Consider the following 15,656-nt stretch of genomic DNA (forward strand, 5'->3'; position numbering starts at 1 on the left):
ATGCCACCTGGACTTACTTCAGGCCTGACGCAGAGCCTACCCGATACACAGAAGCCTAATTACTGCTATGAACTCTGAAATTCCTTGATTCGAGAATCCCCCTCCTGTCCCAGGGCAGCCCTTGGGTAGTGGTGCCAGGGTCTGGCGCACATCAGTCACTGTGCACTGAATTCAGACACTTGTTTTTTTTTGTTGTTGTTGTTGTTTTGTTTTGTTTTCTTGTTGTTGTTGTTTTTTGCGGTACGCAGGCCTCTCACTGTTGTGGCCTCTCCCGTTGTGGAGCACAGGCTCCGGACGCGCAGGCTCAGCGGCCATGGCTCACGGACCCAGCCGCTCCGCGGCACGTGGGATCTTCCCGGACCGGGGCACGAACCCGTGTCCCCTGCATCGGCAGGCGGACTCCCAACCACTGCGCCACCAGGGAAGCCCCTAGACACTCATTTTTAACCAGAGGGGTGAGCAGCTGTTCACAGCCTACTTTCAGAGCCAAAATTCATTCCATTTGGCCAGGAACTGGTGGGTCACGAGGGTAAGACCAGCTGCCCAAAACACTGGCAACCACCGTCCTATTACATGCAATAGAGAAATGAGGAATATTTGAGCCACTGCAGCTAATGTAGTGGTCCCCATGGCTCTCACTTAGCACAACCCCTTCATTTAATAGATGAGGAAACTGAGGCCAGATATGATCTGACCAAGGCAATACAGCACTGGAATGATAATAGCTAACATTTTCTAGGCTCTATCCAAGTTTTAAAACTCATCTAATCATTACAACGTCCTGGGCAGGCCCCATTTTATAGATGAGAAAGTTATATAACAAGCTCAATGACACCAGCTTGTTGGTGACAGGGCCTGGCTTCGAACCACTACCTTCACATGCCCTCCTGGATCAGCCCATGTCTCCCTCTTCCCCGGCCCCTTGTTGACCCACTGGACACCTACCTGGGTATTCATGGTATTCTGTGTGGACACAAAGAGCTCCATCTCCCCTGCCTCGCCTTTCGGGACAGCAATGGCACAGTGAGTCTCCAGATAGAAATGCTCTTGGCCACCGATGTACAACTCGCCTGGAGAAGCAACAAGACTCCCCACAGTGAGCCCGATGCTGCAGAGGCGGTGAGTTTGCTTAAGGAGAGAATGTACTCATGCAGGGCCCTGTGCAGTTACCAGCTGTTCACAGGTACCCTTTCAGTTCCCCAACTGGGATGGAAAAGGGTCTCAAAGTCTTAGCCATCTGGGAGCTGAACCCCCGCACGCTAACAAAGAGATCAGAACGACACTGAAATGCATCAGGTGGGAAGCTCCCTTCCTGCTGCAGCCAGCGGAAATGAAAGCTTTTTAGACTATCATTGTAAAATTTTGGAAAAAGTAAAAAAGGAATTAACAGATGTGATTCAGAAGCTGAAAATAAACAGCATCTCCCAGACCCCAAGCTGTCAGTCCAGCTGGATAGCTGGCATACTAGTAACTTAGCGATGTACAGAAACCAATGTAGAAAACCATCGCCAAAGGGGGCTGTTAGGCAGCCTTGCTCTGGGGTGAGAGCTCTGGACCTAATTTCCCAGTGCGGGAGGGAAAGGGGGAGGAGAGGAGAGAGCAGTAGCTGGAGATGGGTGAAGACTGCCTTCAGGCAGATGGGGAGGACCAGACTCTGTGTAGCCAGAGGCTGGGCAGACCCAAGACTGGTCAGACATCTGTGACCTTTTTTTTTTTTTTATAGTCTTTATTGGAGTATAATTGCTTTACAATATCGTGTTAGAGACATCTGTGACCCTTATCTTCCCTAGACAGTCTTCCAAATCCAACACATTATAATGTCTCCAGAACCACTTAGGTATGTCCAGTCTAGAGACAGGAGAGTAGAGATTAAGACGCTGAAGTTCTTTCCCAGCCACCTGTCTAGTATTTTGTGACAAACAACAGAGACTCTTCTGTTAGGAAATGTCAGGAAATCACTCCCTTGCTCCAGGGCTCAGGTACAGCTCTTGAATTTAACTCATAAACCAGGGCCACCCCATTCCCACTGCTGCATCACGCGGCCATACCTGAAACAACATTATCTGCTTCCGAAAACCCCTTCTTGAGGTCTCCTTTCTCAATCTTCAGCTCAGATCCATAAAAGGAATTGTTTTTTATAGCATCCTGAGGATTAAAACGAAGCTTCAGTGACTTGGCTTTAAAGGACAGAAGGTGGCTTAAAGGGATTGGGGAAGAGAAGCTCTTGGAATTATTACCTCTCTCTTCCCACATAAGTCACACAGCCATCTCTGTAAGTTTCTTATATAGACTTAAAGCTCAATTGTAGCCCAAGGTATCCTATTTCTCTATTTCGTTAGATATAGACATACAACCCTGGATCTTGAGGAAAGCAAAGAATCCCTCAAGGAACCAGCTGGAGCTGAAACTGGGAAGGAAGAACGCAGCTTGGCCATTTATGGACTGAGTCTAGGATCATGATGGGGAAGGATTCATAGGACCCACAATCGCAGGCTGGAGGAGATTTAAAAACTTATCGGGTCAGATTCCACCTGCTGTTTGAATCTCCTCTAGAGGATCCTAATAAAGGTGTCTCCAGGAACAGGTAGCTCTCCCCTCTCCAGGCAGCCCATTCCCCAGTTACCTCAATCGTGATAATGGCTGGAAGATCCTCATAGGTGACTTTCACTCCATGGGCGGCTCTCTGTGCGTGTTCTGGGGTGTTGGCGACCACAGCACCAATGACGTGCCCAACACAAGTCACCTAGGAGCAGAGCCAGATGGTTAAAGAACATAACATGCTCCTCGTGAAGCAAATTATTTCTGATTGTTCAAAAAAGCAAAGGAAGTCTCACCCCCATAATTTTTTAAGGTACATTTAAGGAATGTCCTGAGGCCTCTTCATGTTCTTATCCTACTATTTGGGGTTATGTGCTTCTTCATAAGTGTTTAGAATCAGTAGAACTGGAATAGGACTTGGAGATAACTAGTATCTGATGGCAGCCTCTTGAGAAGCTGCCCAGGATAAAATGTGGTGATTGATTAGTGATGTCTGCCATGAGCAGCAGAATGGAAAGCAGGGCACCATGAAGTATATCTGTCAACTCAGATCTACCCCAACACCCTTGTTCTTCATATTAAGAGATGGAGACCCAGATGGCAAGATCACAGTTGCCTCACTACTAGACCATGACTAAATCTTAACCCTTGACTTCCAGTTTTATTTTCTTTCTACCACTCTACTCTCTTTTATCTTCTGTTTCTCAGATTTATACCAAAAGTTTCTCAAAGGCAGCAATCATGTCTTATATTTCACCTAGATGCCCCAAAGTGGTCATTCCCCAATACTGGTTCTTAGACGTGATGACCTATAAACCAGTTTTTTTGGTTGTTAGATTTATAGAATAATTAATGATTATTGTTTTCTTTTCATTTAATAAATTCAGTTGCTATAGAAACTTCATGGATCTCCTTCAGGGATAATTTTTTCCTAACATCCTTCCAAAAATAAACAAAAAAATTGTCCAACTCATCACTTGGGAAGATGAGATTTCTGACAATAGGAACCAATACTTAACATGTCTTGTCTCTGATAATTACCTCTTCAGGACCCAGTTAAGCTCTTGACTTAATTGGTTAGCCTAGTGGTTGTTGAACCTGGCTGATTCTCACTAACCATAATGCTAGTTATGGTCTTAGAGGCTCTTGAAGTTTGTAAAGCAATTTGTCTTCTATCAAACGCTCTCCTTTTAGAGTCCTTGTATCTCAGGTTTATAGTTTTTCATTCCCTCCTTCACTTTTAGCTTAATAATAAGTTGAATTTGTCCTTCAGCAACACCTATCAACCTCCAATTTGCAACATTTGAGCTGTACTGGAATTATAAAATGACTGACAACTATCCTATGAGTATACAGGTTTTTGTAGCAGCTCCCTTGAATGTTTGGAATTTTTTTTTTTTGGCAGAACTCCATATATGGTTGAAATCAATAGATAAACTTTCATGTAAGTGAATTATCAATACACATAGTGGTGGTATTGTACTTGTAATTCCTATTCTGTTTGGTTTGTTTAGTGTATTTTTATTTTCTTTTAATAAAGGAGTTTAATATTGTACACTTAAGAACCTGATTGTTTCTTAAAATACAGTCACAGGCCTTTTTTTAATGCCACTTTGGCATGGAGTCATCCTACTATGTCTTATACTATGTACAAGCTGCAGCCATCAATGAGATAAATAAATAAACATTAAGTTAAAAGTAAAAGTGCTACCAGGCATATTCTATCCCTTTACTGATTGTCCTGAATACTGGCTAATTGGATGATGGCCCTGATATGTGCAAATGTATAATCTTTTCAAGATCAGGGATTTGGAGGAAAAAACACAAATTAAAACTTAAATACTCATTCCACTAACTTCATATTTTTTTTAAAAAAAATCCAAGATGTACCTTATCCTTTGCAAAGACTGTCTCATCATTAAAAAGTCCAGTTTCATTACTCCCAGGAATATCATCAGCGGAGAGAAAGCAAACAAAGCCTGGCACCTTCCGAGCTTCTGAAATATCAATGGACCTGCAAGGAGGAGGAGGAATGTGAGGGGCCAGGGAGGAAAACAAGCAGAAGACCTGTCACCTGTCACCTGACTCAGTGATGAACTATGCTCTGCTTCTACCTGTGTATCAATAATTCTTTCCCAGAAGATTGTATAATAGAGAAAATTTCTAAAATATCTTCAGCTATACTTTTTTTTTTTTTTTTTTTTTGCGGTACACGGGCCTCTCACTGTTGTTTCCTCTCCCATTGTGGAGCACAGGCTCCGGATGTGCAGGCTCAGTGGCCATGGCTCACGGGCCCAGCCGCTCCGTGGCATGTGGGATCTTCCCGGACCGGGTCACGAACCCGTGTCCTCTGCATCGGCAGGCGGACTCTCAGCCACTGCACCACCAGGGAAGCCCAGCTATACTTTTATATCTTATAAATCTTGCTCCTTGTAGTTCCTCATCCAATCCCATCCATCCCTTCATAGGGAGAACAGATACTATCATCTAGAACAGGGATCTATACCCTCAAAGGGTCTATTGATAGAATTCAGGGATCCATGAACTTAAACTGGAAAACATTTTCATCTTAAAAAAAAAAAGACCCATTACCCAATTGGATAACTTTGTCTTCTTTTTGACAGTTTTTCCTCCACGCTAACGCTTCCCTTTTCTACCTCCTATCCTATCCTATCCTATCCTATCCTATCCTATTTTGCAAATGCTGATTAAATGCTTACCACGTGGAGGCCACTGTGCTGCGTGCTGTGGTAGATATAAGATGAATAGGACACGTTTGTCCCTATGGACCTTGTACAATGCCCTATTTTGGTCTCCAAGTACAAGAGAACCGAAAAGCATTTACTCTGGAGAGCTCCAACACCCACATCACAGCTAATACCTATCCAGATTCAGCACATTAGGGCCTTTGCTGTACCACTCAGTTTCCTCATCTGGAACATGGGGATAATAATATGACCTGCCTATAGGGTTGTGGCGAGGAAGAGATAGGGCCACATGTGTAAAATGCTTTAAACCAGGCTGCAGCAAATATTGTGTGACATGAGTGTTTTTATTATCATCACCATCATCATCGAGGTAGAAATTCTTGCCATTTGGGCTCTCAAGGTTCAACAAATGGGTACAAGTGATTATTCTCTGCTGGGTCCTTTGTGGACACTATCACTGATCCTCACAAAAGTACCCTATGGAGAAAATGAGAGCTTAAGCACACAAGCCAAGGTCAGGTTGCTAAGCACTGGAATAGGAAGTCAATGCCAGGCACTCTAAGGCCTCCTTCTTCCCTTTGGTGCTGACTCAAGTTCTCCTGAAGATTTGCACTGAAGTTTAGCCCAATATCCACAGTGAAGATCTAAGAAAGGCCTTTCAGCAGCTCCTCATTGCTTTTCTGGCCAAGTGTAGTGTCCCTGTTCAGCACCCCAAGGCTTTCCTGATCTGGCCCCTGCCTATCTCTCCAATGTCATCCCCCCACCCTCCCAGCACCCCTGAGCCCCTCACGTCTCCTGTTTCTCTCCAGACTGGTTTTAAAAAGAGTTCCTGTGTTCCTCTCTGGACCGGGAGGCCCTGGAGGAGGCTTGTCGTCGTGGCATCTCCAGGGCCTGGCAGGTGTGTTCCCTGCACCCCTCTTCCCAAGTGTTTTGACTGCACGCACTTGATCTTGGCGTGGGCCCGGGTGCTGACGACAAGCCGGAGGAAGAGTTCATTCTCGTAGCGAGGGATGTCATCGCAGTACACAGCCTCCCCAGAGGCCTGCAGGGCCGCGGCCAGGTGGGGCAGGGGCCGGCCCACCATGTCCTCCTCAGACTGACCCTTGGGCACCTCCTGGAACAACATGGCCACCAATCAGGCTGAGCTGCAGAGACACTGTTCCCCTAGAGGCCCCAGGGAGCCATGGGGAGCTTCAGGCCAAAGCAAATGTGAGGAGTGAGAATGGAGGAGGCAGACGGGGAACAGGGTGAAAGAAACAGAAGGCAGGTAAGAAGGCATTGAGAAGAGTGGTCACAGTATCACTATACAGTCAGCCACGGGCAGCCGCCCAGGACGCCCCATGGATACCCACATCTGCAGATGCTCAGGTCCCTTATATAAAATGGGGCAGTACAGTTGGCCCTCTGTATCCATGGGCTCCACATCCACAGATGACAGCTGACTATATGCAGGAGCAAACAAAACAAGGAACCTAAATGTCCATTTGTTGAGAGTTGCGTAAATAAACTATGCTATGCTCACAGGATGGAATAACACACAACTGTCAAAAGATAGTTCTGAAGAATTTTAATTAGGAGGAAAGAATGCTCATGCTAAGTGTAAAAGCAGGACATACAACATTGTATGTGTGGGTAATGATTCAAAATTCTGTGGAAAAATGTTATAAATATAGTACAGATATGTCCATATATGCATAGGAAAAAATGGAAAGAAGTATACAAACATATGATAATGATTTTCTCTTGGAGGTGAGATTTGGGGTGATTTTTATTTTCTTATGTTTTTCCATATTTTTCAAAATGTTCTAAAACGTATTCAGTTTATAATAAAACACTGTTTTGTGTGTTTTTTCAAAGTAATAATAATGATGGCTAGTAGTTATTGAGAGTTTACTATATACAAGGAACTACCTAAGCTATTCACTTTTATTAACCCATTGAATCCTCAAAACCATGCTGTGAAACAGGGGCCCTCATTAGCCACATTTGCAACTGGGCATAATTAACTTGCCCAAGAGGCACCGAGAGAAAGTAACTTGTCCAAGGTTACACAGTTATGTGATAGCAGAGTTTGGATTCAAGTGCTGGCAGTCAGGCCCAGAGTTTATGCTTTGGACCATTACAATCTAGAGCAGGGGTCTACAAATCATCGACAATGGGCCAAATCTGGCCCACTCCCTGTTTTTGTTTTGTTTTTTTGTTTTGTTTTGTTTTGTTTTGCGGTACACGGGCCTCTCACTGTTGTGGCCTCTCCCGTTGCGGAGCACAGGCTCCAGACACGCAGGCCCAGAGGCCATGGCTCACGGGCCCAGCCGCTCTGCGGCATGTGGGATCTTCCCGGACCGGGGCACGAACCCGCATCCCCTGCATCGGCAGGCGGACTCTCAACCACTGCGCCACCAGGGAAGCCCCACTCCCTGGTTTTACAAATAAAGTTTTATTGGTGCATAGCCACACGCATTCATTTATGTATTATTGCCTCTTGCTTCTTTTGTGCTGCAGTGATGGAGTTGAGGAATTGCAGCAGAGACTATGAGGCCCACAAAAATCCAAAACATTTACAGTTGACCCTTTAACTAATACCTCTCAAAAAATTACTGTTGATATAAACAGGGTTTTTAAAATTTTGTTTAGTTTACATGCTCAAGAGAACTCCTAGCTTTGCACATTAGCCCTGCAGAGGAACTAGAAAAAACCAAAATGGGGAAAAAATGCTTTTTAAGGAGCAGGTGAAGATGAGAGGAATCCCAAGAGAGAAATTTAGGTGAGCAAGGGGGGAAATGGCTGCATTCACATTAATATAATTCCCATTTCCTTCACTAGACATTTACGTACAACAGTAAGGAGCTTTAAGCACCCACACACATTGTGAGTCGGTCACTCACCAATGGTCAGCATCATCTGAGGTGCCCTGCAAGGGCCACTGATATCAGCTACATACAGTCTGTACTCACTTGGAAGAGCTGGATGTTGGCCGGAGGGTCTTTGTGAAAGAGTAAGGTGGCGCTGGAATAGGTGGGGTCCAGTTTACCACACTTCTGTGGGGACAAGATAACAGAGGGGATCATGACTATTTCTATCATTGGTCCCATCCTTGGTTGTTCCCAAGTGGTAAAAGTAACAACTTTCTCATCTCCTCATTTACACTCCTGGTACTGGCTGGATCTATCTCAACATCCGAACGTGGGCTCTGACAGCTTCTCTTCCCCCACCCCTGCACCCTACTTCCTCTGACACACCAAACCAAAGTTTCCCTCCTTCCTGCATTTATGCATGTTGCTTTCTCTGTTGGGAATATCCCTCTCCCTCAGTCTTCCTGGAAAAGTCATCCTTTTTCTCCTCAATTCTGTGGGAAATATTTAGTGGTAGGGGAAATTCTCATAGTATCATCTCAACAAAATTAAGGGGAACGTGAAGCTCTCTATGCAGTATGACATCAAATCTATTCAGAAAATGATATATCCAGATCAAAAGATAGGAAGATGATAGATATATAGACAGATGGAAGGACAGATAGAAAGAGAGAGAGACATGGAGCAGACAAATAGGATGACAGACAGATGGACAGATAAACATAGGAAAAAAGATGAGAGAAATAAGGAAAAATATTAGCAGTGGCTTTATCTAAGATCTGAGAGTAATTTTAATTTTTTCTTTATACATTTCTGTATTTTCTAAAGTTTTCCACAAATTTATTACTTACATAATCAGAAAAAATTAACTATTACAAATGTTTATAAAAAGGGATCTCACTCTGCTGCACCCACAGCTGTGAAGCCTTCTCTCCTTTGTGCCCCACCCCCCACTCCATCTCCTCAGTTGTCACACCAGGCTGACCTTTATTGATCCCGTTCTCTCCCACACTAGGCTCTCCGCTGCCACCCCTAGTGCACACAGTACAATCTTATGATGTAATAGGTGCAAAATAAATACTTGCTGGCAAACCCATCTCAGGAGTTAGACTCTACATCAACTAGCATCCTCTCCTGGATGCACATCTCCCCTGGCTGTAGTAGCCCCACCTCACGTTCTCATCACATCACATTCCCATTCTAACTACACAACCACAGCTGTATCAGCTACACTGCTGGAAGGATCATCTGGTCTACCCGCCCCCAGATTTTTATAGCTAAGATATAGAAAGAGTGGTGACCTACTCAAGTTCTCACCTAAGGTAATGACACAGCCAGGACAAGAACCCACATCCCCGACTCCCAGCCCAGTGCTCTGCCTCTCAGCCACCCAGTTGGCTCCCATCTCCGTGTGGTTCCTTAGGCTGTGTCCCTGGTCCCTGCTCCTCTGTCCTTAGACATCCAGAGGAGAAGAACGTTTACCACCTGGTCCACGGCACTCTCCTACCCCGGCCAGCTTCCCAGATCCCTAAACACAAGTGCTGCAGGAAGTCTTTGCCTTGCCCAGGCCCCAAACTCACATCTTCTGAGTCCTCTTTGCCCAGCTTCTGCAACACTGTCAGGTAGAACTTGAAGAAGAAGCTGAGAGTGAGGGTGCGCCGGAACTCAATCATGCCACCTGGGGCGTCTGGGGACAAGGGCAACTCCTCCACCAGGCCTGCACACACGTCCTGCAGCAGCTTCTCATTCCAGAACCTGCCAGAGAGCAGGCTGTGTGAGAGCACTCCCACCCAGCTCTCAGAATCCACTGTGTGAGTGGTTTGCACAGGGCCTTAGAGTCATGAACCCCAGCTCAAAATGTGGCTCAGATACTTACAGTTATGTGACTTTAGGCAAGTTACTTAACCTCCTTGAGCCTCAGTTTTCTTTTTTTTTTTTTTTTGCTGTACGCGGGCCTCTCCCGTTGCGGAGCACAGGCTCCGGACGCGCAGGCTCAGCGACCATGGCTCATGCACCCAGCCGCTCTGCGGCATGTGGGATCTTCCCGGACCGGGGCACGAACCTGTGTCCCCTGCATCGGCAGGCGGACTCTCAACCACTGCGCCACCAGGGAAGCCCCTCAGTTTTCTTTTTTAAAGATAGATACAATTTTTTAAAGATCACAAAAATAATAATAGGTAAATAATAGGTAAATCTATTGAGTTCCTATAATGTACTAGGTAATGTCCCAAGTGATTTATATGAAATGTCGTTTTCAATTTAAATTAAAAGGTATAGTCGGGAAAATTTTTATACTCATTTTACCAACGAGAAAACTGAGACATGGAAAAATTAAGTAACTTGACTGATATTACCCATCTGTTAAGTACTGGAGCCAGGAATTGGAACCAAGGAACCAAACTCCAAAGTTAAGCTTTGTCTATCCATATGGTTATTGTGAGGATTACATAGGACAGTGCCAGCAAAGTGCTTGGTACAACTGCTGCCATAGAGTAGCCATAGTAATAGCAGTTGCTATAATAATAGTGTAGCAGCAGTAACAGTAATAGTAGCAATAGCAATAGTAGCAGCAGCAATACCAGTAGTAGTAATACTAACAGTAATACTAACAGTGACAGAAGCAGTAATAGTAGTAGTGAAAGCAATAGTAATAGTAGTAGAAGCAGAAGTAATAACAGAAATAGGAGAAGCACCAATAGTAATAGCAAGAGCACCAGTGGTACTACTGGTAATAGAAGCAGCAGCAGCAGCAGTAGTGATACTATTAGTAGTAATAGTGGCAGCAGCAGTGCTAGTTGCAATAGTAATAGTTGTAGTAGCAGTAACAGTAGTAGTAACAGCAATAATAATAGCATTAATAGTAGCATTTTTAAAAGTAGCAGCAGCAGTAACCCCAGTAGTAGTAATACTAGGAGTAACAGCAATAATAGTATATCAGTAGTAGAAGAGACAGCGGTGGTAGTAGCAGCTATAATAGTGGCAGTAGCCACAATAGTAATATTAGTCATAGTAGTGATAGCAATAGGAATAACAGTAATGGTAGTAGGAGAACAGCAGTGATAACAGTAGCAGAAATAACATGAGTAGCACAGCTGTAGCAATTGGAGTAGTAGACGCAGCAGCAGTAGTAGCAATAGTAACGGTCGTTGTAGCTGCAGCAATAGGTAGTAATAGTACTAGTAATAGCCGCAGTCGTAGCAATGCGAATAGTAGTACAGCAGCAGCAACACGATTAATCGTAATACCACCAGTGGCAGCAGAAATCACAGTAGTAGTCGTAGAAGCAGCTACAGTAGTAACAGTAGTAGCAGCAATGGTAATACTGCTGGTAGCCATAGTAGTAGCAGCAGCAGTGATAATATCAGTAGCACCAGGAGCAGTTTTATTTTGCCGTTAGCTCTTACTTCAATAGCTGTTTCTGCGTGGTCTTGAGGGCTGAGATCGTTCTGTCTGCCATTCCACCATAGCAAAGGGCCAGCTCCTTTACCTGCGCGGCTCCTGGCTGGAACAGGACTCTCATGCCACAGGTCACCTTGGCTATGTCATCTTCTCTGCGGGAGGCCTGCTTGAATGCTGAGAAAAACTCACCCTGAAAATCACAGAAGAAGACCTGTTTCCTCCCTTGTTTTGCAAGGACTGCAAAGTGAGCCTGAAGCAGGGACACAGGTGGGGTGAGGTGGTGAGACCATCACAGAGCAGCCAACAGCTGGTGGTAGAGGTCAACGATCGGGACATGACTGCCACCTTTCAGGAGAAGTTCCAGATAATGTTCCTGGAAGCTGGGAAAGGGCCAGGATTTCTGCCTATCAGTCTGGAAAATGGGAAATCAGGGACACAGGAGAACTGGGTGCTCTCAACCAAAGAGCAGGAGGGGGCAAGGTGCTTAAACGAAGGCTCCTGAGAGACTGCCGCAGTCCCACCACGGCTTCCCCATCCTGGTGCCTGGTATCATGTCCACCCGGCCTCCCCAGAGCTGTTCTGAAGGCTCCACTGGCCTGACCACCTCTCAAGCAGGTACAGTGTGATGCCAAAGGGTGTTTGAGACCCAGCATCAGATGGAGGTGTTTGTGGCTTCTGCAGATGCTCTCCCTGCCTTGTGTCTCCTACCAGTCTACTGGCTGTGGTTAGAAATCTTGTTTCCTGAAAGAAAGACTCACTATGAAACAGTAGCTGCCTTTGTGCTTTGAACATACATTTCCCCCGGATCCAACCAATCTCTGTCATTGGAGATAGGAGGAGAGCGTGAGTTACTTTCCAGGTAAGAACCAGCTGTTTCAGGTTCTGCTCGAGGTGTGAACTCACCCTGGCACCACAAGTTCTGATGAATGTCAAAGGTGGGAGGTTTAAGGAAAGGTTTATTGGAGAAGCAAGGAGGCCCACTGTTGAGGTTCAAAATGGCCCCAGGCTTTTGTTGAAGAAGCCACGGAGACCCCTCCTAATGAGAAAGCTTGTCTAGATTTCTGATGTCTAACATGGCCCTGGGGCAATCAGCCCAGAGCTTGAACTCGGTTCTGGAACAGAGGTTCCAGCCGCTCACTCCCAGGACTGTGCTCGTCCACGGCAACATTTTTCCCGGGGTTCATGCAGCGTCAGCATCAGGTCATCAGCTGTTCTTTCTTGAGAAAGACCTAATTCTGGGTATTAAAACCTCTTTTCATTTATAAAATGTTTTTGTTAATGCCCCTACCTGGCAAAATAAAAACTGGGCAGTGCTATGCCTGTTTCCTCTTCCTTTCCCCACCTCATAATTAAAAAAAAAATAAAAATCTACTGATCTGTGAAATACAAAAACTCTGGGAATCCCTGTTCAAAACGGTCTATAAGGACAGGCTGGAAAATCATTAAGAAACCACTACAGGGATATAACTGCTTTAATTTAATTAGTATTCTCATGAAGGAGGTCAAAATCAGCAAGGGCAAAACACGCCTTGTAACACTCGCTAAAGCACAAGCTCTGGTAAACCCTTAATACTCTCCTTTACAGCTGGTTCCTGGCTCTCACAGATCACTTTTCTAAAAGGCCCACTGTGGAATGTGTAGGACAAAACCACACCAGCTCAAGACACCACAGGCCCCAAGGAACAAGAGCAAGGCGGCCAGAGGAGCCCAGACCTGCCCCAACAAGCCAGAAAACCCTCTCGTGAAGCAGAAATCCATCCAAGACAACACAGGGCAAGGTCAGGGAAAAAGCACCTTGTCAAGCCCAAGGTCAGCATGTGAGGACCTGACTCACAGGTAGCTTCTCTACCCAGCATGCAAACTCCACACTTCATCATACGAAAACTGGGGCAGGGATACTCCACAACTAGTTGTGTTCTTGGAACTATGTCACTAGCACTAGCTGGTGATCTCCACCAGCTCCTGGATATCTTCCAGGAACCTTATGAATTCTTTCTTTTCAGTCTTCGCAATAACCTGCACAGTCAGTAACATGGGTCCATTTTACAGATGAGGAAATTGGGGCTCAGAAAGATGAATGACTCACTCAGGATCACACATCTACCTCTCTGGTTTCATTGATTATGCCCTGTGCCCCCATATTACTCAGAGAGTAATATGGTTGGTTAAAGGCAATGTTCAGAGACAAGAACATCAATGTTAAAGTGAAGAGATGCTAAGTTTGGCTCCCGAGGCAGGCTCTGGTCTCCCTGTCTGGAGCCTGGCAGGAGTAGGGGTGATTCAGGATGTTTCTGACAGCATCTCACCTCCCTGCTGTAGGGGATCTCAATGGAGAGCAGTATCTCCTCTGGACCTAGCAGGGTCTTTCTGTAGCCAGGGAAGAAGGTGTGATCCATCCGAACCGTTCTTCTGGTGCCTGTACAGAGGCAAGACAGAGAGGGACCAATGTGAGGAAAGCATAAGACAGACCACCAGTGGAATTCTCCATCCTGGTCTCTGATGCCCACAGTCAGAGGCAGTGGCTGGCACAACGGGGGCCAAGGTGCTCCATTTGAAATCCTTAAGCACTGGTGTGCTGGTGACTGTTTAACAATCAGTTCTTTGAGAAAAAACCCTGATTCAAAGCATTTGCTAGTTTATGTGGTATAGATACTCCTACCACAGCCAATGTAAAGCTAAAAGAGCAACATCTCTCAGTGTGATGTTGGAAGGAGGGTAGCAAAGAGTTGACACAGCAGACCTGCCCTCCTCTGAAAGTCCTGCTTACAAGGTTGGCCACTAGCTATCCTCTGGGACCTTGGATTTCAGGAGAGTTCCCACCATTCCCTGATAAGAACGGCTCACTGGGCCTGAAATGTTTGTACACATCATATGGTTTATGCTGAACACCTGATTTTCCTCCTGGGAGTCTGGACTTCTGGTACATGCCAGGCAGAGTTCCATGACCAGCCCCCAGTAAAAGCCCTGGGTGCTGAGTCTCTAACGAGTGTCCCTGGTAGACTACCCTTCACATGTGTTGTCACAGCTCAACTTACTACTGGGGAGATTGAGCATGTCCTGTGTGACTCCCCTGCGAGGAGGCCCTGGAAGCTTGTGCCTGGTTTCCTCTGCCCCATGCATCTTTTCCCTTTGCTGATTTTGCTTTCTATCCTCCTGCTGTAATAAGTCATAGCCATGAGTAAGACTCTACGCTGAGTCCTGTGAGGCTTCCTTGACCTCCTAAGAGTCATCAAACCCAGAGGTGGTCTTGGGGACCCTCCAACGAGGAAAGATGGACAGGAATACACCCATATGCAGCATTTCCCTCTACAAATATAATAAATGGAAATAACCTCAAGGGCAGAGACAACTGTAAAATGAAATAAAATAATTGGGAAATGGTGAATGTTGAGTACTTATTACCTTTGTTTTGTTTTTTTACATCCTTATTGGAGTATAACTGCTTGACAATGGCGTGTTAGTTTCTGCTTTATAACAAAGTGAATCATCTATACATATACATATATCCCCATATCTCCTCCCTCTTGCATCTCCCTTCCACCCTCCCTATCCCACCCCTCTAGGTGGTCACAAAGCACCGAGCTGATCTCCCTGTGCTATGCGGCTGCTTCCCACTAGCTACCTATTTTACATTTGGTAGTGTATATAAGTCCATTACCTTTGTTTTTAAATATACTTTATTTCATTGTAAGGTTATATAGTTTAAGTTTTAATAGCTGCCATGTTTAACAAACGTTCAGGTTCTCTGAAAACCCAGCAATCAGCTGTGGTGAGCAGTGTACTCTGGCCCCAGCACACACCACTAAGTAAGGCATCTGGCTGACAGGTCCTGTTGTGAATTCTTAATAAAGTGATGGTCCAGCTCTCCTGGTCCCCAACCTGGGTACATCTCCCTTTGCAGCTGCCAGAGATCCAAACTTTAGGACAGCTGCATCATTGAACTTTGGGCTCTGCTTCTCCAGAAAGTGACCTACCTTGTGAGACTCCACCCCATCCCCAGCCCTCTTTCCTGACCACTGTATGAGGCAGCTCACCTCTGGACACGATGGTCAGCTTGGTCCCACTGGCCATGAACACAGGGTTGAGGTCGGAGATGGGGCTGGCTGTGATGATGTTCCCTCCAATGCACTAGGACAAGCAGAGAGCGCGTGTGAGAGAG

At 45.5% G+C, this 15,656-nt stretch overlaps 1 protein-coding gene across 1 annotated transcript in view; it reads right to left on the reverse strand.

Moving 5' to 3' along the window:
- The window catches only part of XDH (xanthine dehydrogenase), a gene marked incomplete at its 5' end in the record, with an annotated part of 60,812 nt that overhangs the window by 21,815 nt on the left and 23,341 nt on the right, over window positions 1-15,656 (reverse strand). Inside the window, 10 exons of the mRNA XM_082672681.1 lie at window positions 946-1,070; window positions 2,049-2,145; window positions 2,624-2,743; window positions 4,429-4,552; window positions 6,191-6,360; window positions 8,201-8,284; window positions 9,679-9,853; window positions 11,503-11,687; window positions 13,804-13,913; window positions 15,532-15,625. Of these exons, the coding sequence (XP_082528807.1) occupies window positions 946-1,070; window positions 2,049-2,145; window positions 2,624-2,743; window positions 4,429-4,552; window positions 6,191-6,360; window positions 8,201-8,284; window positions 9,679-9,853; window positions 11,503-11,687; window positions 13,804-13,913; window positions 15,532-15,625 (1,284 nt within the window). The remainder of the gene's footprint in view (window positions 1-945; window positions 1,071-2,048; window positions 2,146-2,623; window positions 2,744-4,428; window positions 4,553-6,190; window positions 6,361-8,200; window positions 8,285-9,678; window positions 9,854-11,502; window positions 11,688-13,803; window positions 13,914-15,531; window positions 15,626-15,656) is intronic.

The sequence above is a fragment of the Grampus griseus genome (genome assembly GCF_964374135.1).
Source record: "Grampus griseus genome assembly, chromosome: 15".
Classification (NCBI taxonomy): Eukaryota; Metazoa; Chordata; class Mammalia; order Artiodactyla; family Delphinidae; genus Grampus; species Grampus griseus.